Source organism: Bos indicus x Bos taurus, chromosome 3 (assembly GCF_003369695.1).
Source record: "Bos indicus x Bos taurus breed Angus x Brahman F1 hybrid chromosome 3, Bos_hybrid_MaternalHap_v2.0, whole genome shotgun sequence".
NCBI lineage: Eukaryota > Metazoa > Chordata > Mammalia > Artiodactyla > Bovidae > Bos > Bos indicus x Bos taurus.
The window spans coordinates 21,265,061-21,286,352 of NC_040078.1; the positions used below are offsets into that span (position 1 = coordinate 21,265,061).

Sequence of the window (21,292 nt, forward strand, 5' to 3'; positions counted from 1 at the left end):
GAATCTGGGGGAGCTGCTGGGTCCCTTGTCTCTGGCTTTGTTCAGCAAGGTCACCTGCCAGGAAGGACAGCAGGCCAGATATGAAAGAGTCCAAGAATGGACTGATCTCTCTTGACTCTTGGTCTTTGAAGCAGTACGACAGATTCCCCAGAGGCCACTCTAACCTTTATCCTTTCCCCTATTTCATGGGAAAAGGATGTACGTGTAAAGAGGCAGACGGAGGTGTGTGTTCAGTCTCTCATCTAGAATTCTTCTTTGTTCCACTCTTTTTTAAGTACACATGCTGGCATTAGGTGGGATTTAGGAGGCCAGCTGTGCCCCCTACATAGACACAGATCTAGTTAACCAGATAAGGTCTGGTGTGTGTGTATATGCAAGTGAGTTAGGCAAAAGAAGATTTTTTCAGGGTCTTTTATTTTTGTTTCTTGCTGATTTCTTCCTAGCCACAATCATGGTGTATGTCTATGGAAAACCCCTGAGACAGGTCCCTTGGCCCCTCCCTCCAACACACTCACACAATACCTCAGAGAACTAGAAAAGGAAACACATCAATCATCACAAATTGCTCAATAACTCTGGAATGTTCTGTTTCTATTTCAGCTTCCTTCTCTGTTCTCATGGCTGCTTCTTCTTATCACATTTACTACCTAATACTACCACATCCAAACCTGGCTTTTAAGGTGCTTTCCCTCAATGGGAAAATGTGACTCTCAATGGAGTCACAACCCCTGTTCCTTCTTCACAATGGGGTCAAAAATATCTAACAGAAGATTGCCAGTCTCTATCACTTGATGCCGCAGGGAATTCAATCTGCCTGCCTAAATATGGCTGGGGACTTTCTTGAAGTTTCTCCCGCCTCCCATCTTTATGGCTTTCAAATGTTTAGTAAGGTCGCTATGACAGCATCCACAGCTCTCTGTGCCTGTTTCCTTATCCAGTCCCTATTCTGGACACGCAGCTTGCCCGTGACTGTTGCATGTCAAGTGGCTGGAACCAATCAGTACGTCTAAGGCTTCCTCAGAAGCCAATCAGAGCCTAGGGAAGTGACCTCACCCAACGGGAGGACTGTGTGGGCGAGAAAGCACCTCCTAGAGCAGAGTGTCCCTAAGTCACTCCCTTTCTCCGCACCCTCCTTACTTCCTGTAAAGCAGTACTGCCTACCCCATCCCCCTCCACACCAAGGGAGTGAGAGAAAGGCTAACTAAATTCCACAGAAGAGAAACTGCAACTCAGCCACACAGCAGCTTCTGCAAGTGGAGAATAAGATATTCAGTAGGCTCCCTCTTCACAACACACCCTTCAAAGTGGGGTTCCCAGGGTCTGGAAGAGGGTGAGTGAGTGTGCTAAAGAACAATCAGCACCTCCTCCCTCTCCACACCTGGTTATCTTGACTCCACAAAAATAGCTGTAATCATTCCTTGTAAACAAGGACAAGATCAAGGTCAAGTGTGGGAACGTGAGAGCCTATGTCCCATGAACACATGTGAACAGAGACAATCACGTCCCCATTGCCTGAGGACCAGAAGCTCAGAAGCCAGCTGGTCTTCAGGGCATGGGCTGTTTATAGCTCACTCTGTGTAGCCCTGCAGATGAGTTCTGAATGTTCCTTGGCAGAGCTAGTTTGGGAGTAGCTGTCCCACCATGGGGGTAGGAGGGAAGGGGCAAAGAACAGGAAGGCTGTAATGCCCAGTGTGTTACACTGGACTCTCAACAGGTAAGGAGAGAAGAAAGGTTTACTAGGCATCCCCTTCATTCCTCCAGCCCTCTCCTAACTAGGCCTCACCCTAGACAGAGAGACAGATAAAAACATTTTATTGAAAGTGTAAAACTGCCCTTATTCCTCTTAACTGCTCACACCCAGAAAGAACTATAAAAAATAGTTAGGGGCATGTATACAGCTATCTCAGCTCTAACAACTCCAGTCCTTGTTTTGACCCTCTTTTTTCCTTTCATACAACTGAGACACTGGTCCTTTGCCCTTTTCCCCAAGATATCAGAGGAGATACCACACCACAGGAGAGAGGGAGGGTAAGGGCAGAAAAGAGAGCTATCTACTGTCACTCTCCATTTCTGTCTCCAGGGACCAAACAGGTTGGCTGGATTCTAAGCAAAGGATTTGCTTGTCCACAAAACCAAATAATAGGAGACAGTTAGTCTCTGTGTACTAAATCAAGAAAGATATGAAGGTCCAGGGTATTGTTTAGAGTCTGTCTTCAGTATATGCTGCTGCTAAGTCACTTCAGTCGTGTCCGACTCTGTGCGACCCTGTAGATGGCAGCCCACTAGGCTCCCCTGTCCCTGGGATTCTCCAGGCAAGAACACTGGAGTGGGTTGCCATTTCCTTCTCCAATGCATGAAAGTGAAAAGTGAAAGTGAAGTCGCTCAGTGGTATCCGACCCTCAGCGACCCCATGGACTGCAGCCTTCCAGGCTCCTCCATCCATGGGATTTTCCAGGCAAGAGTACTGGAGTGGGGTGCCATTGCCTTCTCCGGTCTTCAGTATATAGCCTCATCCATATTGTCATCACTGTCACCCCCAAAGTCCTCCCCATTGTCAAAATATGACATGATGTAATCAGTTTCCTGAAATAGAAAAAAAGGAAGGGAGGAAGAAAGGTTAGGTCAGGCATGCTTTCAGCATTCTCCTTTCTCCCTAGGTACCAGTCTCCTCCCCTCCCAATCACAGCACTCCAGGCTTGGGAGGTCCCTGCAAGCTGTAGTTCACTCTTAAGAAGAGCCTAAGGTGGCTCAGAGGATAAAGCATCTTCCTGCAATGCAGGAGACCCAGGTTTGATCCCTGGGTTGGGAAGATCCTCTGGAGAAGGAAATGGCAACCCACTCCAGTATTCTTGACTGGAGAATCCCATGGACGGAGGAGCCTGGCGGACTACAGCCCACAGGGTCTTGCAAAGAGTCGGACACAACTAAGAGACTTCACTTTCACTTAAGGACAGATAAAGCAGAGGGTACTATCTTTTGTGGGCAGTATCTCCTTTGGCCCTCCAACCCTCTGAAGAGAACATCCCTGGTGGACAGAGTTGAGATCCCTAGAGCTTATGAGTGGAAAAGACGGGGGTCTGAGAATGAAAGGTGGTTCCCTTTACCTCTTCATGTTCTTCTTCATCATACTCCTCTTCTTCTTCCTCTTCCTTCTCTTCTTCTTCTTCTTTCTCCTCATCTTCCTCTGAAGTCACTTCTTCCTCCTTCTTCTCCAGAGTCTTATGTGAGAATGAACAGGAAGAGAAACATGACTAAGCTCACAGAACGGGGAGAACTGAGGCACCCATGGGCCAAAGCAGAGGAATGAATCTGGGGCCCAGATGGGCTCTATTCACATTTCTTCCTTACCTCTAGTTTCTGTATTGTTTCCTCCTTATCTTCTGTGGTCTTAGGGGGTCTCTTGGGGAGTATAATGGTGGTCCCTGGTGAGAAGATCACAAGGTGAACCATGAGAGAGCAAACTTCCTTCTTAGCTGTCACCCTCTTGCATAGACCATGTCACTTTGCTGCCCTCCCGTGGCCACCAGGGCACCCAGCAGCCATACTGGGTAGATGGGGTAGGTAGGCATCGGGAGAGCAGGCAACACCACCAGCAGCCTTGGCCCTCCAGTTGATGAAGGAAATCTCTACTTTCCCTCCTTTTCCCAGATACACTCACGTTCCTTCTGTAGCTTCCGCACTCGGATCTTTAGCTCCCGGGGCAGACGTCGCCAATCTAGAAACAGCGGGAATGTAAAAATCAGCCAGACTCTGCCTGGGGTCTCCTAAGAATGGTAACTCTTTTAAAGGAGAGATAAGGATCAGGATTTCCCTGGTGGCTCAGAGGTTAAAGCATCTACCTGCAATGTGAGAGACATGGGTTTGATCCCTGGGTTGGGAAGATCCCCTGGAGAAGGAAATAGCAACCCATTCCAGTATTCTTGCCTGGTGAATCCCATGGACAGAGGAGCCTGGTGGGCTACAGTCCATGAGGTCACAAAGAGTCGGACACGACTGAGTGACTTCACTTCACTTCACTTCAAGGATCAGGGTAAGGGTGAGGAAGGAAAGGGTTGGGTCAAAGTAGGGGACATTTACCAGGTTTTTAGATAGAGCTTGTGAGTATGCTGGAGCACATCTAAGCCTTCTGAATAGGGTGGAGGTTGGGGACAGAGGAGGGTGGATAGGGTGGTGGCTTGAGGCAGCTCAAGCATTTGAAAGAAAAGAAGTCAATGTAAGGGCCCATCACCTACCAGGGTTCCAATCGATGGCATTGTCAATCGGCCCTGACATCTGATATTTGTCTGAGTAACGTTCCACATCTGAGGGATCAGAGGTCAAGGGTCAAAGTTTTATTCTATCAGAATCCTCAGGTTCTTCCTGAGGATCTAGCCCTCTCAAAACTCAGAAATTGTCTTCCTCACCCCAAACCCAGAGCCCAGGGAGGGCAGCTTCAGTGAGGACCTTCAATACTCTTTTAACCTGTCTTTTCACCACCCCAAATTGCAATGTTTTTGCTATCTCTCTTAACCCTAAGGCATGGCTATATTGACTGGGAGTGTGTTACAGTGGAAAGTATACTAGAGCAAGAAAATAGGGTTTCTGTCTTCCCTCTACTCCTTGTTCATGGGAATAACTTGGGCAAGTCTTTTAACTGTCTGAACTTCAGCTTCTAGAGCTTTAGGAGGAAAGTACCAGTTGTCAATACACTGAAATACTATACTTCCACACCAACTGGTAAATACCCACTATCCCAGGCCTCCCAAGTATGCCCCCTTCTCCAGTCCCTCCTGGCTCCATGACCTCTCCATGAGCCACAAACGAAAGGGCTAATATTTTAATTTGCAGGGCTTCTCAGAGACCCTTCTCAACTCCTTCTGACTGGTTAGTGCCTGCAATATCCAGATTGTTAAAAATTTTTAATACACCTCCCCATTTATACCTGTAAAATGGGCACCTTAATACGTAAGCTCTCACTGTCCAAGACTATTGTGAAACTCAAAACAAACCATGGATACCATAATGCATTTCAAATGCAGGGGTAATTACTATGATCTCCCCAGCTAGGCAGTGAGCTTTCTGTGTCTCTTCTGACCTCTGTGGGGCCCCAGTGGTGCTAAGTACAGGGCACTACTCATGAAAGGCACTCAGAACATTCAACTAACCTCTCTTGGGGACAGCAGGCCGGATGAAGTAGGGGAGCTGCCGCATGGCGCCTCGAAGCTCCTGCTTCAGGGCCAGGACATATTCCCCTTCCTCTCCTGAGGGCAGAGGCACTGGGCGGAACTCCAAGGGCTAAGAAGGCAGAGGCAATGGTCAGTTCAGAGAAAAAAATGTTGGAGTATAAATCTAGGAGGGCCTCTCCTCTCCCCACACTTCTATCCAATGCTCCCATTGAGCAGGGGACCAAAGGCAAATGCTGGGAGCAACACAGAATTTTGGAAGCTGGGGAAGCAGAGTATAAAAAGTAAGGGCGGACACTTCCTAGTCTGGAAAACATCCCATGTAAGTTGCAAGTACAGAGAAAGGGAGGGGCCAGATAAGGATGATTTTGATGACCCAGGAGGAATCCAGGATCGCATACAGTCAGTCAAGGGCATAAGGGAGTCTTGGGAAAGGTGGGCAGACACTCACAGGGAAGAGTGGAGAAGGCTGTAGGGTGGGTGGGGGCAAAGCATCCCCCTTTCCAATGCCCACAGCCTCCACGTTGAAGGTCAACTGGCCCCGGCCACAACCCCGGCCCCCACCCCGGCTGGCCATGATGGAGGGGGCCTGGGGATTCAGACATCCAATGCGAAAAACCTGATAAAGACAAAAACAAAGAGAAAAAGTACAGTAGAATGGACAGGAAACCAGGGAGGTACAAGACACTCAAACTGTTTCTCCCAGAGACCTGAAAAGCCAGTTTAATTCAATGAATTTTGAGAAGGCATAGTGCCAGGCAAGGTATTTCTGAAAATATAAATAAGGATGAGACATGGTCCCAACAGGACAGATAATTGCAACATGGTGTAACTGGTGTAACTAAAGCACAGGAGGAAAGTGACTAGACACTTGGATAAAATTTCCCTATGTTCCCAAGTTAACTGGATGTTTATCATCAGATGCATACCTACATATGATCTTTGAATTCTTTCTCTCTCTCACTTTCCAAACCCAACTAGGCCCCAATTCAATCTAATGCAATGCATTTCAGCAAAACATTTATTAAGCATCTACCATGAAAAAGGTAGTGTGCTAGACACTGTGAGGGAACAGAAATGAGTCATCAGTCTCACTGTCAATTGGTTGGGGGTGGGGGGGTGCTGTGTGAGAAGAAATATTACACTCAAACAGATCTTTTTAAACGCCACTTGGAAACACAGAATCTTAGAACTGAAAAGACACATGGAGTCTTCTAGCTCAAAAATCCTCCCAGTACAGTACTACCTTCTGTAAATTGTCAGTCATTCAGCTTCTGGTGGCATTTTCCTAAAGAGATGGTGTCCCCCAAGGCAGCCCCTTCCATGTGATCAACTGTGATGAATTGAAAGTTCTTCCTGCTACTGTAACTGAACTCTGCCTCTTACCATCATTTTTGAAAAACCAGTCAGATAGGCCGGGAAATTCAAGAAAGTCATCAAATGAAAAAGAAACTTGAAAGAAATTATATCCCAGTAGCAGGGAAGATACCTAGCACCCAGATCTTGGTTTCTCATACCACTCTCCAGCGAAAGGAACCAGGGCTTCTTGGAGAAATGCAGCTTCTCCAATGGGGCAGGAAATACACAGGATGAGACTGAAGTATCTTGTAGTGCCAGAAAGTAAGAAAGTGCTCAAAAAAACAACACACACATTGATGGGGCTCTGTCAAGTACATAAGAGGCAAATGAAAGAGCTCCCAATGGCCAAAGCCTGAATAAGTTGAACCATAAAATAAAGTAGTATTGGAATGTAATATCAAAGTATAAGAAAAATATCCAGAGACTATACTGATATATAAATAAACATTTGAACAAATTAATACATGGGAGAGGAAAAAAAATCCCATATGCAGAATTCTAAATAAATTATGTAGAAAGAAAGCGTTAGCGTTTAGTTGTGCCCGCCTCTTTAAAACCCCGTGAACTGTAGCCCACCAGGCTCCTCTGTCCATGGAATTCTCCAGGCAAGAATACTGGAGTAGGTTGCAATTCCCTTCTCCAGGGGATCCTCCCAACCCAGTGATCAAACCTAGGTCTCCTGCATTGCAGGCAGATGCTTTACCATCTGAACCAGCAGGGATTCCACCCTAAAAGGGGAAAGTGTAATTCCTCACGGCGTAAGTATGGCCTGTGCATAGGGAATTTTGTCCAAAACAATTTTGGAAAGGGTGGGGGTGATAACTTTACGGTATAGAAATTGGACAAGCATTACTTCAGTCAGGTGACCAAGGTCAACATGAATGACTTTAAATCATATCATTAGTATGTACCCTTGTGTGCTCAGTCATGTCGAACTCTTTATGGCCCCTTGGACTGTAGTTCACCAGGCTCTTCTGGCCATGGAATTTTCCAGGCAAGAATACTGGAGTGGGTTGCCATTTCTTCTCTAGGAGATCTTCCCGACCCAGAGATTGAACCTCTGTCCCTAGCGTCTCCTCATTGGCAGGCAGATCCTTTACCACTAGCAGATGTGATATCTTCCTCCCCCAAACTGATACCCCAGTCTGTAAACAGGAGGAAAAAAGCAGACAAATTCCAATGGAGAAGCATCTTATAATATATGTGACTAGTACTCTTCAAAACTGTCAGGGTCATCAAAAACAAGAAAAGTTCACACTTCCATTGTAAAAGAGAGCTGTTCTAGTGGTAGCATTCTTAAAAAAAAAAAAAATTCCTTTTGTTTTCTAATTTCAGAAGTAAAAGTAAGTCAAGTCACTCAGTCATGTCTGACTCTGCGACCCCATGGCTTCTCCGTCCATGGGATTTTCCGGCAAGAATACTGGAGTGGGTTGCCATTTCCTTCTCCAGGAGATCTTCCCAACCCAGGGATTGAACCCAGGTCTCCACATTGTAGGCAGACAAACAATGGTACCCCACTCCAGTACTCTTCCCTGGAAAGTCCCATGGACGGAGGAGCCTGGTGGGCTGCAGTCCATGGGGTCGCTAAGAGTCGGACACGACTGAGTGACTTCACTTTCACTTTTCACTTTCATGCATTGGAGAAGGAAATGGCAACCCACTCCAGTGTTCTTGCCTGGAGAATCCCAGGGACAGGGGAGCCAGGTGGGCTGCCGTCTATGGGGTCATACAGAGTCGGACACGACTGAAGCAACTTAGCAGCAGCAGCAGCAGCAGCAGCAGAAAACTTGAAAAGATACAAATGAGGTATAAAGAAAAACATCTACTAACCACGATGTAGTAATAATCTTTATGAATATTTGCATATGCATCCTTTTAATTCCACTTCTGTATTATACATACAGTTTGTGCATATATAAGTGTTTCTATATATAGACATAATAAGGCCATGATAACTAATTGTAATGTGGTATCCTGGACAGGATCCTGGAACAGAAAAAGAGCATTAGGTAAAACTAAGGAACTCCAAATCAAGTATAGACAATGTATCAATATTTATTCATTAATTATAACAAATATACCATATTATTATGTTAATAATAGGGGAAACTGGTGCCAGGGTGTATGGAAACTTTTTGTACTATCTGCTCAGTTTTTCTGTAAATCTCAAAGTGTTTTAAGAAATAAAATCTATTAATAAAGAAAGAAACATGAGTTATCAATTCAAAATTCACAGTTCTCTGACCTTCCTTGTTTTTAATTACCCTGACAGTTTTATTAAAGATTACTGGTCAAATATATTATAGGATGTTCCTCTATTGGAATTTTTCTGAGGTTTTTCTCTTGATTAGACTGGGGTTGTGGATTTGGAGGCAGATGATCAACAAGATAAAGTGACACTTTCATCACATCATATAAGCATACATACTAATAACATGTTAGTTATGGAACAATAAGAGACAATATAATACATAATCGTGACCTCTCAAATTAGTGGTTCATGATAAAATTGCTCCCACAGTCCAGAGAAGAGAGAAAGCTAAGAGGACTAGGATGGTGAGGGGAGGCTTTAGGAATCACAAGGTCCCAAGTTTGGATCAGGCCTTAAAATCATGTTTCCTTTCTTTCTTTCAACAAATATTTATTGAGCATCTACTGTAATCTACTATAACTTGTAGCTCAGTTGGTAAAGAATTTGCCTACAATGCAGGAGACCCAGGTTTGATTCCTGGGTCAGGAAGATCCCCTGGAGAAGGAAATGGTAACCCACTATAGTATTCTTGCCTGGAGAATCCCATAGACAGAGGAGCCTGGCAGGCTACAGTCCATGGGGTCGGAAGAGTCAGACATGACTTAGCAACTAAACCACAACCACCACCACTATAAGCCAGACATAATGCTAGACAATGGAGATCATGGTGAATCCTTTACTTTAGACATTCAGCTTTCCTTTGATAAACCATATCTAATAAACTGTTATCCAGCTTCAATTTAAACTTTTTAGCAAATCTTTTTATCTCACTTTACAAGTCATTCCATTTTGGATAATTGTTCTTTAATCAAAATCCAACAAATAAAACAAGAAATATATGACTCAACAAAATGCACCTCACAAAAGATGTCAGGGAAAAAAAGATTTAAAAATATATACAAGGTAATCTATTTTGTCAAACTTACACACACCCATACATATAAGTAAAAAAGTTGTTCTTTTTCAAAAAATTAATTTATTTTTTATTGAAGGATAATTGCTTTACAGAAAAGTTTTTCTTAAAGGGTATACAACAAGAATTAACATTGGTTAATTTAAGGTGATGGGTTTTGGAGATTTTTTGGTAATATATATTTTAAGCATTGTTTTTCCTCTGTACCAAAAAGGTATTGCTTTTATAATAAGAGGAAAATATTCATTAGAAAATTAAAAATATAGTAACTGAATAGTAGATGAGATTAACAATATGTAACAGGAAGGAGAGGGTAGGGAAATGTTTGCTTAAGAAATCTAGAAAGCTTCAAGTCCAACTGCCATGAAAAATGTGAGGAAAAGACAGCTGTTAATGAGCTATCACCTCACATTAGTCAGAATGGCCATCATCAAAAAGTCTACAAACAATAAATGCTGGAGAGGGTGTGGAGAAAAGGGAACCCTCCTACACTGTTGGTGGGAATGTAAACTGGTACAGACACTATGGGGAACAGCATGAAGATTCCTTTAAAAACTAAAATTAGAACTACCATATGACCCAGAAATCTCACTCCTAGGCGCATACTTGGAGAAAACCATAATTCAAAAAGATACATGCACCCCAATGTTGACTGCAGCACTTTTTGCAATAGCCATGATATGGAGGCAACCTAAATGTACATCGACAGATAAACAAATAAAGACGGTGTGATACATATAATACAATACAATGGAATATTACTCAGCTATAAAAAGGAATGAAATTCTGCCATCTGCAGAGACTTGGATGGACCTAGAAACTGCCATACAGAGTGAAGTAAGTCAGAAAGAGAAAAATCAATATCATACATTAACACATATATGTGGAATCTAGAAAAATGGTGTAGATGATCTTATTTGCAAAGCAAAAATAGAGACAGACGTAGAAAACAAACATGGATACCAATGGGTAAGAGGGTGGGTGGGATGAATTGGGAGACTGGGATCTACATATATACACCATTGATACTATGTATACAATAGATAACTAATGAGAACCCACTGTGCAGCACAGGGAACTTTACTCAGTGCTCTATGGTGATCTAAATGGGAAAGAAATCTAAAAAAGAGAGGATATATGTATACATACAGCTGATTGACTTTGCTGTGCAGCAGAAACTAACACATTGTAAAGTCTAATAAGAAGTAATAAACAAATAAACAAAAACAGCTGTTAGTTAATAGATTAAACTGTGATCTGACTTAAAGAACACATTAGGTGAGAGGTCCTGTCTTATAGATGAGAGAGAGGGAGTAAGAATTTGCCATTGTGTTTTCAGGCCCTTTCAAGGGAAAACACTCTTAAGTAGCCAGCTTAGGTATCCCTCCATCTGATAGATACAGTTCTATCAATGGAGACAGGAGCTGTTTTGATTGCAAAGCTGTGAGGAGTTAAGAAAAGGCCATGAGCTTTGAGGTGAGACAAATCTAACTCCATTTCCACATACTGACCAAGTGACCCTCAAGAAATGTGGGGTAAAAAGAAGACAGATTTGGAAGAAAAGTTATGACCAACCTAGATAGCATATTCAAAAGCAGAGACATTACTTTGCCAACAAAGGTTCGTCTAGTCAAGGCTATGGTTTTTCCTGTGGTCATGTATGGATGTGAGAGTTGGACTGTGAAGAAGGCTGAGCGCCGAAGAATTGATGCTTTTGAACTGTGGTGTTGGAGAAGACTCTTGAGAGTCCCTTGGACTGCAAGGAGATCCAACCAGTCCATTCTGGAGATCAGCCCTGGGATTTCCTTGGAGGGAATGATGCTAAAGCTGAAACTCCAGTACTCTGGCCACCTGATGCGAAGAGTTGACTCATTGGAAAAGACTCTGATGCTGGGAGGGATTGGGGGCAGGAGGAGAAGGGGATGACAGAGGATGAGATGGCTGGATGGCATCACTGACTCGATGGACGTGAGTCTGAGTGAACTCCGGGAGCTGGTGATGGACAGGGAGGCCTGGCGTGCTGCGATTCATGGGGTCACAAAGAGTCGGACACAACTGAGCGACTGAACTGAACTGAACCTGGTGGTTAGGAAACTGTAAACCATCCATCTGTACCCTACGCAGCTCAGGAATCTACAAGGCTCTTCTATTTAAGATTGTGATTAAGTGATTATGATTCTTGAAGATGTTCAAGGTTTCCTATAATCTGGTCCCAAACTACCCCTCCATAAACATCACACATTCTCCTTCCCCCATAAACAACATCCAACATATGTTATACTCATTCCCAACTGAGCCATAATTGTTTTAATATGGTAGAAATTACTAAAAAGCCTTTCTTAAATTTGATGTTATTGCTTTTCTGTATTTTTTTTTTTTTGAAAACTGCTTCTTAGTAACTTCTACTACATTACACAGTTCAGCACAGTTGGGAATGAGTATAACATATGTGAGATCCTGTTGATTGTGGGGGAAGGGGAGTGCAAGAGTGAATAATAGGGAGGGTTGATGTTTCCTTATCTGTAAAATGGAAATAATAATAAAAACAACCTTAATTCATTCAACGAATATTTACTCAGTTCTTATTCAGTGTCATGCACTGTTTCAAATGCTAGGGATGTAGCAGTGAGCAAAATGGACAAAAACTGCTGCACCCATGGAGTTTAAAAGGAGCTTACATTGTAATGGAGGTCTCAGTATACAAATGTTTCAAGTCATGAGACTGGGAGAGATTCCTAAAGGAGTGGATGTGAAGAGAGAGAAGAAGAGATCCAGGGACTGAGGCTTGGAGCACTCTAACGTTTAGAATTTGCTATATTTGTAATAAATAAGACAAAGATTTAACACTCTTATTATATTAGAACTCATGGAAATGAAGAAAAATCATCCCAATAGAATAAATATGCAAAGAACATGAATAAACAATTAACAAAGAATGGTCAAACTATTTTTTATCTATAAAATTGGCAAAGATTTAAAAATTAATCAGGCTTCCATGAGTTTTTTTGAAGTGGACACTCATACCTCACTGGAAGAATTATAAATACAATATTTTGGGTGAGCAGTTTGACTCTTTGAATCTACAGCCTTTTAAAAGTTAATATATCCTTAATCCAGTAATCCCACTTTTAAAACTTATCCAAAGAAATCACCAGATACATAGTCAGAGATATAAAAGCATGTTTATCAAAGAGCTATCCATAGTAGCACAAATTCTGAAATAACCTAAATAGTCCAACAAAAAATGAATGGTTGGGGCTTCCTTACTGGAGAAGGAAATGGCAACCTACTCCAGTATTCTTGCCTGGAGAATCCCGTGGACATAGGAGCCTGGTGGGCTGCTGTCCATGGGGTCGAACAGAGTCCGACACGGCTGAAGCGACTTAGCATGCATACACTGGAGGAAATGGCAACCCACTGCAGTATTCTTGCCTGGAAAATCCCAGGGACAGAGGAGCCTGGTAGGCTGCCGTCTATGGGGTCGCACAGGGTCAGACATGACTGAAGGGACTTATTAGCAGCAGCAGCAGCAGCAGCAGCAGCAGCAGCAGCAGCAGCAGCAGCAGGGGCTTTCTCAGTGGTCCAGTGGTTAAGAATCTGCCTTGCAACACAAGGGACACTGGTTCAGTCCCTGGTCCTGGAAGATCCCACATGCCATGGAGCAACTAAGCCCGTCTGCCGCAACCACTGAGCCCAGGCATTGCAACTTCTGAAACCCATGTGCTTAGAGCCTGTGCTCCTCAACAAAAGAAGCCACTGCAATGAGAAGCCCACACACCGCAACAAAGAGTAGCCCCCACTTGCCATAACTAAGACACAACTAGAGAAAGTCTACTTGAAGAAATGAAGACCCACCACAGCCAATAAATAAATAAATCTTAAACAAAAAAAAGACCTAATGACCAACTTCAATAAGTAGGCTTTATTTTTAAAAATATGAATGGTTAAAAAAAATCAAATATCTATCTTAGACTATTATGTAGACATAATAAAAATTTCAAATAATACTTAAAGACAGAAAAATGTTCACAATATGATGTAAAGTGGAGAAAGCATAATAAAAGGTTGTATTTGTCGTACGGCCCTATGTGTGTAATATATACACAAAAACACATATACATATGTATACATGCAGGAAATAAATTGAAGGGATTCATTGTCATGATATAATAGACATTTTATGGTTTTCTAGGATAAATGTATATTACTTCTATAAACAGAAAACAAAGAGATGATTATCTTTAAGAATGTTACCATTAGGACAGTTCTGTCTCTTTTACAGTGAAAATGTGGAATACATTTTGTTGAGCCATATATTTCTTGTACTTGTTGGATATTGATTGAAGATCAAAGTGAGATAGGAAGTTCTCTTACTAAAAAGTTTAAACAGAAGCTGGATAATAATTTACTAAATATGGTTTATCAGAGGAAGGATGCATATCTAAAGGATTCACTATGATCCCCATTCTCCAGCATTATGTCTGACATATAGTAGATGCTCAATAAATATTTGGCTGAAAGAATGAATACATGACTCCTAAGGTCTGTTCCAAACTTGAGACCTTGTGATTCCTAAAGGCTCCCTTCACCATCCCAGTCCTCTTAGCTTTCTCCCTTCTCTGGACTTTGGGACCAATTTACATTATGAACCACCAACTTAAGAGGTCATAATGATATACTGTATTGTATTTTACTTTGTGTTTTATTAATTGCTCCCTAATTACATCAGAAGTTTAAATTCTTCCTTTCCAATCAAGTCCATCCAATTAACTTTTCCTGGGCACTGTGCATTTAATACATAATACACTGCATTGTATTAAATACTAGAACTTGCCCTACCAAACTTTATATTCTAAGTAGAACAGAAACATTAAAGAGGGAGAGGGCACTAAGGGCTCCAGTAAAAGTACACATAAAATGCTATCATCAGACTGAGGAACAATTAATCCTGAAAAAAAAAAAAATTGGTCCAGGAAAGCTACAGGTAGGAGGTAATATTTCATCAGAGTTTTGATAGACAACGGGAGTCTGTCAAGCTCTTAGTACTAATAGATTTAGGGGAAGCTGGTTCACAGTAAAGAGTCAGAGGTATCAGAGAGAGTCTTCCACTTTCTCCTTTAATATATCTCCCCTTTGCGCGAAGGAAAACTATAGTTCTCCAGTGTATAATCAACACAGCAAAGGGAGCCCACAGGGAGAGGGTGGGGAACTAGAAGGGGGCAGATCCAACAGGCTGCCGGAAAGCGTTGTCTCTCTAGCTAGCAGCTGGTCCCTGGTGAACTAGTTCGGGAGGTGCGGGATGGAACCAGGTCAGAGCCACCAAGTCGGGGCCTTACCTGCTGCCCCTCCCCCACGCGGAAAACACGCCGCAGCCAACTTGAAATTTGCCTGTCTTCTTCAAGCTGGTGGCGTTCTAGGTCCGCCTCCCAGAGCTCCCCATTGGTGAGTTCTCCCAGCCAATCTAGGGGGAGCCGAAGAGGTCCGCCCACTTGAAGCTGAGGAGGGGAGGGAGGGAGAGAGTTAGCCGGAACTCAGGCTAGCAAGCCGGGTGAGTAGAAAGATAGGGTTGCAGAACCAACCAGGAGGTCAGTCATTTCAGACCTCATCTCAGAAGGAGGACCTCTTGGCCTGGCGACGGTTCACAGAGGGAAGCTGATCCTTAGATTTCACCGAGGGACTCTATAGAAAGAGCTTCCACAGAGAAAGAAAGCTCTGTGAAACCTGCTCCCTTAGGGATCATTCTTTTTGTGGCTTCACATTTGGCCTCTCCTCCATTCCTCCAGTCTTCCCTTCAGTTCTGTGCCGCTTCCCTCCTTTCTTTTCTAGAAAAATGTTTTCCTGTAGGTTGCTGCCATATCTGTGAGAAGATGGAAAGAGGCTTTGGGAAAGGAAGGATTAAGAAATCAGATAACCAGAGTTGGGGAGATAGGGCAGGAGTCCAGTGTTTACTGCATTTTCCACCTCCTTCCAGCTCCTCCTAGCCTTTGGTTAAAGAGGGGCGGGAGAGGGGGACGGGGGGAGGGGTTGGGAGGAGGGGTCCCACTTTCACACACACACACAAAAAACAGAAACAATGGGGAAAGAGATCTGAGTAGAAATAGAATCTAGAAGTTAGTCAAGAACAATAACCCTGATGTCAGAGAAAATGGCCCTGGGAGTGAAGCCTCTGGACTGGGAAGGCTGTTGGTGGAATGGCAAGCACCCAGCCTTTGGAATAGGACAGAAACAGAGCTGTGAAGCTTTGGAGAACTGCTTAACTTTACTAAGTCACAGTTTCTTTATAAGAAAATAATTCCTACCTTATAGCATTGTTGTGAGGATTGGAGATAATGTGTGTACTTACATAATTGGCACATAGTTGGTTTCCAGTAAATGATGTGTGCATACTAAGTTGCTTCAGTTGTGTCCGACTCTTTGTGACCCTGTGGACTGCACCCTGCCAGGCTCTTCTGTTCATGGGATTCTCCAGGCAAGAATACTGGGGTGGGTTGCCATTTCCTTCTCCAGGGGATCTTCCCAACCCAGGGGTCGAAACATGGTACCTAATAAAAATGGGTAGCTTCCCTGCAAATATTTCTCTCTCCTCCTTCTTCAGGAACATTATGTCTTGTGTCTGGTGGCCTCCAGCCTCTGAATTATCTCAGGTGAGTTTTCCAAATCCTTAGGATTTTTTTCCTCACCCCCCTCCCCACTTCCCCTGATGCCTTCCAGCTGGACACAAACTCATTCCTAAAATATGCAGATGGAAGCTATGGTAACCATGGAGACAGGGCAGGTGGTGAGGAGAGGCAGAGACAGACACTGAGAGAAATCGACTGCTACAGATAGGAAGAAAAAAGACTTTAAGGAACGATTCAAACAGAGACCTTCAAACAAGATGGGAAAATGAGCCTAAGCAAGACCGAGAATAAATAGATGCAATGGGAGAGAATGTGTTACAAGGTTCATTCTTCTCTACCCCTTTTCTCTCTCTCTTCCTCCCATCCCTCCAAAAATATGGGGAGGAGGCATCTGGGAATAACCCCTTGCTGTATCTAAAAATGACCCCAACCTCCGCATACTTATCTAAGTCTGTATAAGGGAGCTGAGGTCCAAGTTTATTTGTGATGCATGTTCCGGTTGCGGGGAGGTGTAATGAAGATGTATCGCTGTGTCTGACTCCAGCTCCCCCTGACATTTAAACTAGGAGAAGGCAGCCAGATCTCTTGCCTCCCTCTGTACAGTAAAGACTCCAGTTGTGGATCCCATTGCCTCTCTCTTCACCTCTCTATATAGTGTACCATGTACTGTGTGGCAGGTCAGACCTGGTGCACCGGCACGCATCAACGCACGAAGAGCGGAGAATGGGGATCTGTTGAAGCTAGACGAAGAATTGGGATGGTCCCAGTCTGGGTCGTGGAGGAGTCTCTTAAGGAACATTTAGGTTTGTTGTGACTGAGGGGCTAAGAAAGGGAAGTCAGGATTGGAGCCTCTAGCTTTTGAGGGTTTATGTGTGCATGGGTGGGGTAATGGTTTGGTGCCTGACGCCCCCACCCGCAGAGACTAGGCTATAAATAGGGAAGCATAGCTCCGCCCCCCCCCCCCCCCCCCCCCCACCCAGCTTCTCTCCTCCGGAGCCGGCGCTGTGCCCGGGGCGCACCGGGAGGAGGGACCAGGATTCTGTGCCCGGGCGCAGATACTGACACCAAGGGAATCCGAGTGCCCACCCCCACGCCATGTGGGCCCCCAGGAACCCGGCTCCGGCACCCCAGCTGCCCCGTGGCCCTGGCCTCAGCCCTGGCCCGGAGGAGATTCTGCGGACTTACAGGTATCTATTTGGGTGCACAACCTGGGAGGGGAAACAGCAAGGAGTGATGAGGAATATAGCAGGGGCAAAAGAACCCCCCAATTCTCCCCCCACCCTTTTTAGGTCCCAAACGCAAGCTGCCTCCCTCCCCCCATTCAGTTTGTGGGGCTGTGGCAACCTAAAAGAGGTTAGGAATGGGACTGTGTGTGTGAATGTATGGGTGCATGTGTGTGGGTGGGTGGCGTTCAACATCCTAGAAAGGGGGATTCCAAGTGCGGATAAGAAAAGGGGGATGCTGGAAAGGTCTGATAAGCCGTGGGGTGAGGGTGGGGGTGCGGATATCCCTGCGCGTGCACGTACGCGTTTGCACGCGTGCTCGTCCTTCAGTGCGGGTGCACCCTTCTTATCTCCTCAGGCATGCGCTGGGGGGATGGGGGCGGCTCAGAGGCATGAGTTAGAAGAAGGACTGTGTACCATGCCGTGGAGATCTCCCCCATCCCACGCGGGTCCTTCCACCTGTGCCTCAGTTTCCCTGCCAGAATCAATAAATAAGATCTTTCTCTTTTTTGCAGGGATTGGCTTCGCCACTGAGCCCGCAGGCCTCTGCCAGCCACCACCCTCACCCCCCTAGGCGTCCTCGGCAGGTCCCAATCCCGGCTCCAACGGTGCTTTCTCCCCAGCGGCAGCTATGCTGCACACCGAGGGCCACGCTCTTCTTCGGGCCGTGGGTCAGGGTAAGCTACGTTTGGCCCGTTTGCTTCTGGAGGGGGGCGCCTACGTGAATGAGGGTGATGCTCAAGGGGAGACTGCGCTAATGGCGGCCTGTCGGGCCCGGTACGACGACCCCCAGAACAAGGCACGCATGGTACGCTACCTTCTGGAGCAAGGCGCGGACCCCAACATCGCAGATCGCCTAGGGCGCACGGCGCTCATGCACGCTTGCGCGGGTGGCGGGGGCGCCGCGGTGGCCTCCCTGCTCCTTGCCCATGGCGCGGACCCCTCAGTCCGAGATCACGCCGGCGCCTCGGCGCTAGTCCACGCCCTGGACCGCGGGGATCGAGAGACCCTTGCCACGCTGCTGGACGCCTGCAAGGCCAAGGGCACGGAGGTCATCATCATCACCACTGACACCTCGCCCTCCGGCACCAAGAAGACCCGCCAGTATCTCAATTCCCCACCGTCCCCGGGGGTGGAGGACCCCGCTCCCGCTCCTCCTAGCCCCGGAGTCTGCACGTCGCCTTCGGAAATCCAACTGCAGACTGCAGGAGCGGGAGGACGGGGATTGTTATCCCCTCGCGCCCAGGAAGAGGAGGAGAAGAGGGACGTATTTGAATTCCCTCTTCCAAAGCCCCCAGATGACCCCTCCCCTTCCGAGCCACTCCCCAAACCACCCCGCCATCCTCCAAAACCCCTCAAAAGGCTCAACTCCGAGCCCTGGGGCCTAGTGGCCCCTCCTCAACCTGTCCCGCCTGCCGAAGGGAGGCCGGGGTTCGAGCGCCTGACCGCCGAATTCAACGGCCTGACCCTGACAGGTCGACCGCGTCTTTCCCGACGTCACAGCACCGAAGGCCCAGAGGACCCGCCCCCGTGGGCGGAGAAAGTGACGGGTGGGGGTCCTCTCTCTCGCAGAAACACAGCGCCAGAAGCTCAGGAGTCTGGCCCCTCTTCAGGGCTGAGGCAGAAACTGAGCCGCATGGAGTCGGTGGAGCTCGATACTCCCGGAAATCTTTGCCCCGACTCGCCCGAGTGCAGCCGCCCGTCCCTGGAGCGCCGCAGATATAGCGCCTCCCCGCTGACCCTCCCTCTAGCAGGCTCGGTTTCCTCCCCACGCCAGTCCCAGGAGAGTCTTCCTGGGGCTGTATCTCCGCTGAGCGGGCGGAGGCGGAGTCCCGGGTTGCTGGAGCGGAGGGGCTCGGGGACGTTGCTCCTGGACCACATCGCGCAAACGCGGCCAGGTTTCCTGCCCCCGCTCAATGTCAGCCCCCATCCTCCCATCCCCGACATTCGCCCGGGAGGTCGGGCGCCTTCGCTGCCCGCCCCTCCCCAGGCGGGGGCGCCAGGCTCTCCCAGGACCAAGCGCAAGTTGGTGAGACGCCACTCCATGCAGACTGAGCAGATCCGCCTGCTAGGGGGCTTCCAGAGTCTAGGCGGGCCAGGGGAGCCTGGGCGCTGAGGGGAGTGAGAGGAGCCAAGGCGGGTGGGGATCAGGACCTTGGGACGGGTGGGAAAACCAGTTCACACACACTATGGACATAGAGGTCTCTTGCATGTGCTCATGGGCACGGTGCACACATACATGGGTAAACATGTGTCCACAAGCACAGTACTCGTATTTGCAGGGAAGGGTAAGTACTCTATTTATTGGGCATATAGACTCATGCATTCATGCCCTGGTCACTTCACAGTGCATATGGGAATTTCTCGTGCCCGTGGACACAGCGCACACAGGACCACTTGTGCTAGGGCCTCCAAAGGGTCCCAAACTCAACTTGTATTTGTTCAGAAGCATTAGGGAGCCCCTACTTATGGGTAATCTCCAATCTCTTTGCCCTCCTGCAACAATAATCCCTTGCTTTCCATGTATGCCCTGCAACACAGCCTGCTCATGATTTTGGACATGCTTCCCTCTTCGTGAATATCCCACCCCATTCTGCAGGTCTTGCTTTTCAATCCAGGCCTGGATCCTTGTTCACATCCTGCTTCCAGCCCTAACCACTTTTCAGGATAGCTTCTTTACTCCCCTTGGGAATATCCTGCAGCAATCCCCAGCCTCAGTTCTGCTGCTGCCCTCCCTGCTCTCAGCTTTACTTCTCAGCTTCCAGCTTTTTCTTCCCAGCCCGTCCCCCCAACCAATACACCAGGTTGTTTCATTTTCCCAGGAGATGGGTCATGGGCTCTAAGCTGCTCTTCTGTCCATCTGAGCTTATGAACACCCCCACAGGTTGACATGGGGAGTAACCCTAAATCATTCCTCTCTCCACTTGATATATCAAATAAATGTGTTCAGAAGTCTCTGTTTTGTCACTTCTGCTGGGGGTGGAGGGTGTGGGGGAATGAGGACTAGGGAGGGAGGGTGATGCTAACTATAGCTAGCTAAAAAGATCAAGGGGATACTTCAAGGCTCCATCCACCTTCTTTCCAGGAAACCAATTGTGGTTGTAGAAGAGGCAAGTGTCCCATGTCTTGAAGATTTTAAGGCATCTGATAGGTTTTCATTTCCCTTAGTCTCCCCTATGTCCATCCTTAAATTCTTTAAGATTCCTACAAAGAATCTGCCCCCTCCACCATCAGCAGCTATATTACAGTAGATTAACTGTCCCTCTTTCAAGCTTCCTGCTTCTTGACCACTCACAGTTTTCCCCTGGTAGGGGGCTAACTTTCATCTCACCAACTGCATTTCATCCATTTTTTTTTTCTACTTCTGCTTCTGTTTCCCCATCCTTGATTTCTGAGGCTCTGTTGGGTGGAGAGGGAGGGAGAGAGAGAAATAGTATAATTTCCACCTAGGTAAAAATGGTATGATATTCAACTGACAAAGGGTGGGTGTATGTATGTGCATGTGTGTAGTATGTGTGTAAGAGTAACAGTAATTGGAGGAACCCAGCCTGAAAGGTTCTATGAACAAAGGCACCTGTCTTAATTTGCCCCCTGGACCTTTCAGCTTGCTGGTTTTCTTCCTGTACTCTAACTCTTCCTTGCTCTAACGATAGGTAGGGGAGCAATTCTACTGTTTCTTCCTTCAACGTAGAATTGGTGAAATCAGAAAATTACCCAACAGTTCTGTATAACAAAAAGATTAAAATATTGGAAATCAGAAGACC

The 21,292-nt window shown here is 46.1% G+C and overlaps 2 protein-coding genes across 5 annotated transcripts; one reads left to right on the forward strand and one right to left on the reverse strand.

Moving 5' to 3' along the window:
- Nucleotides 1–397: 397 nt before the first annotated feature.
- On the reverse strand, nucleotides 398–18,433 carry POLR3GL (RNA polymerase III subunit G like). 3 transcript variants are annotated; one of them, XM_027535094.1, is made up of 10 exons: nucleotides 18,346–18,421; nucleotides 15,287–15,542; nucleotides 15,022–15,180; nucleotides 5,614–5,781; nucleotides 5,145–5,274; nucleotides 4,233–4,301; nucleotides 3,659–3,715; nucleotides 3,349–3,422; nucleotides 3,105–3,218; nucleotides 398–2,583 (listed from the first exon to the last, which is right to left on the reverse strand). In XM_027535094.1, the coding sequence occupies exons 4-10, from the start codon at nucleotides 5,737–5,739 to the stop codon at nucleotides 2,497–2,499; spliced, it is 657 nt and encodes a 218-aa protein (XP_027390895.1). In that variant the 5' UTR covers nucleotides 5,740–5,781; nucleotides 15,022–15,180; nucleotides 15,287–15,542; nucleotides 18,346–18,421; the 3' UTR covers nucleotides 398–2,496. The 3 variants fall into 3 exon arrangements, with proteins under 3 accessions (XP_027390895.1, XP_027390905.1, XP_027390914.1); XM_027535104.1 differs by having other exon boundaries at nucleotides 15,022–15,542; XM_027535113.1 differs by lacking the exons at nucleotides 15,022–15,180; nucleotides 15,287–15,542 and having other exon boundaries at nucleotides 1,796–2,583; nucleotides 18,346–18,433.
- Nucleotides 17,287–20,483, forward strand: ANKRD34A (ankyrin repeat domain 34A). Of its 2 annotated transcripts, XM_027535081.1 has the most exons (3): nucleotides 17,287–17,492; nucleotides 17,595–17,658; nucleotides 18,044–20,483. In XM_027535081.1, exon 3 carries the CDS (start codon nucleotides 18,160–18,162, stop codon nucleotides 19,642–19,644), a length of 1,485 nt encoding a protein of 494 aa, XP_027390882.1. In that variant the 5' UTR covers nucleotides 17,287–17,492; nucleotides 17,595–17,658; nucleotides 18,044–18,159; the 3' UTR covers nucleotides 19,645–20,483. The 2 variants fall into 2 exon arrangements, with proteins under 2 accessions (XP_027390882.1, XP_027390879.1); XM_027535078.1 differs by lacking the exon at nucleotides 17,595–17,658.
- The last annotated feature ends 809 nt before the right edge of the window (nucleotides 20,484–21,292 follow it).

Bases quoted from the DNA above. Each gene is read 5' to 3' on its own strand.
- POLR3GL (XM_027535094.1), bottom strand. From the start codon at position 5,739: ATGGCCAGCCGGGGTGGGGGCCGGGGTTGTGGCCGGGGCCAGTTGACC. The intron at 5,275-5,613 runs GTGAGTGTCTGC...CTGCCTTCTTAG, and splicing joins AGCCTTCTCCACTCTTCCCT to CCCTTGGAGTTCCGCCCAGT. The intron at 3,716-4,232 runs GTAGGTGATGGG...CGCTGTTTCTAG, and splicing joins TGCCATCGATTGGAACCCTG to ATTGGCGACGTCTGCCCCGG.
- ANKRD34A (XM_027535081.1), top strand. From the start codon at position 18,160: ATGCTGCACACCGAGGGCCACGCTCTTCTTCGGGCCGTGGGTCAGGGT.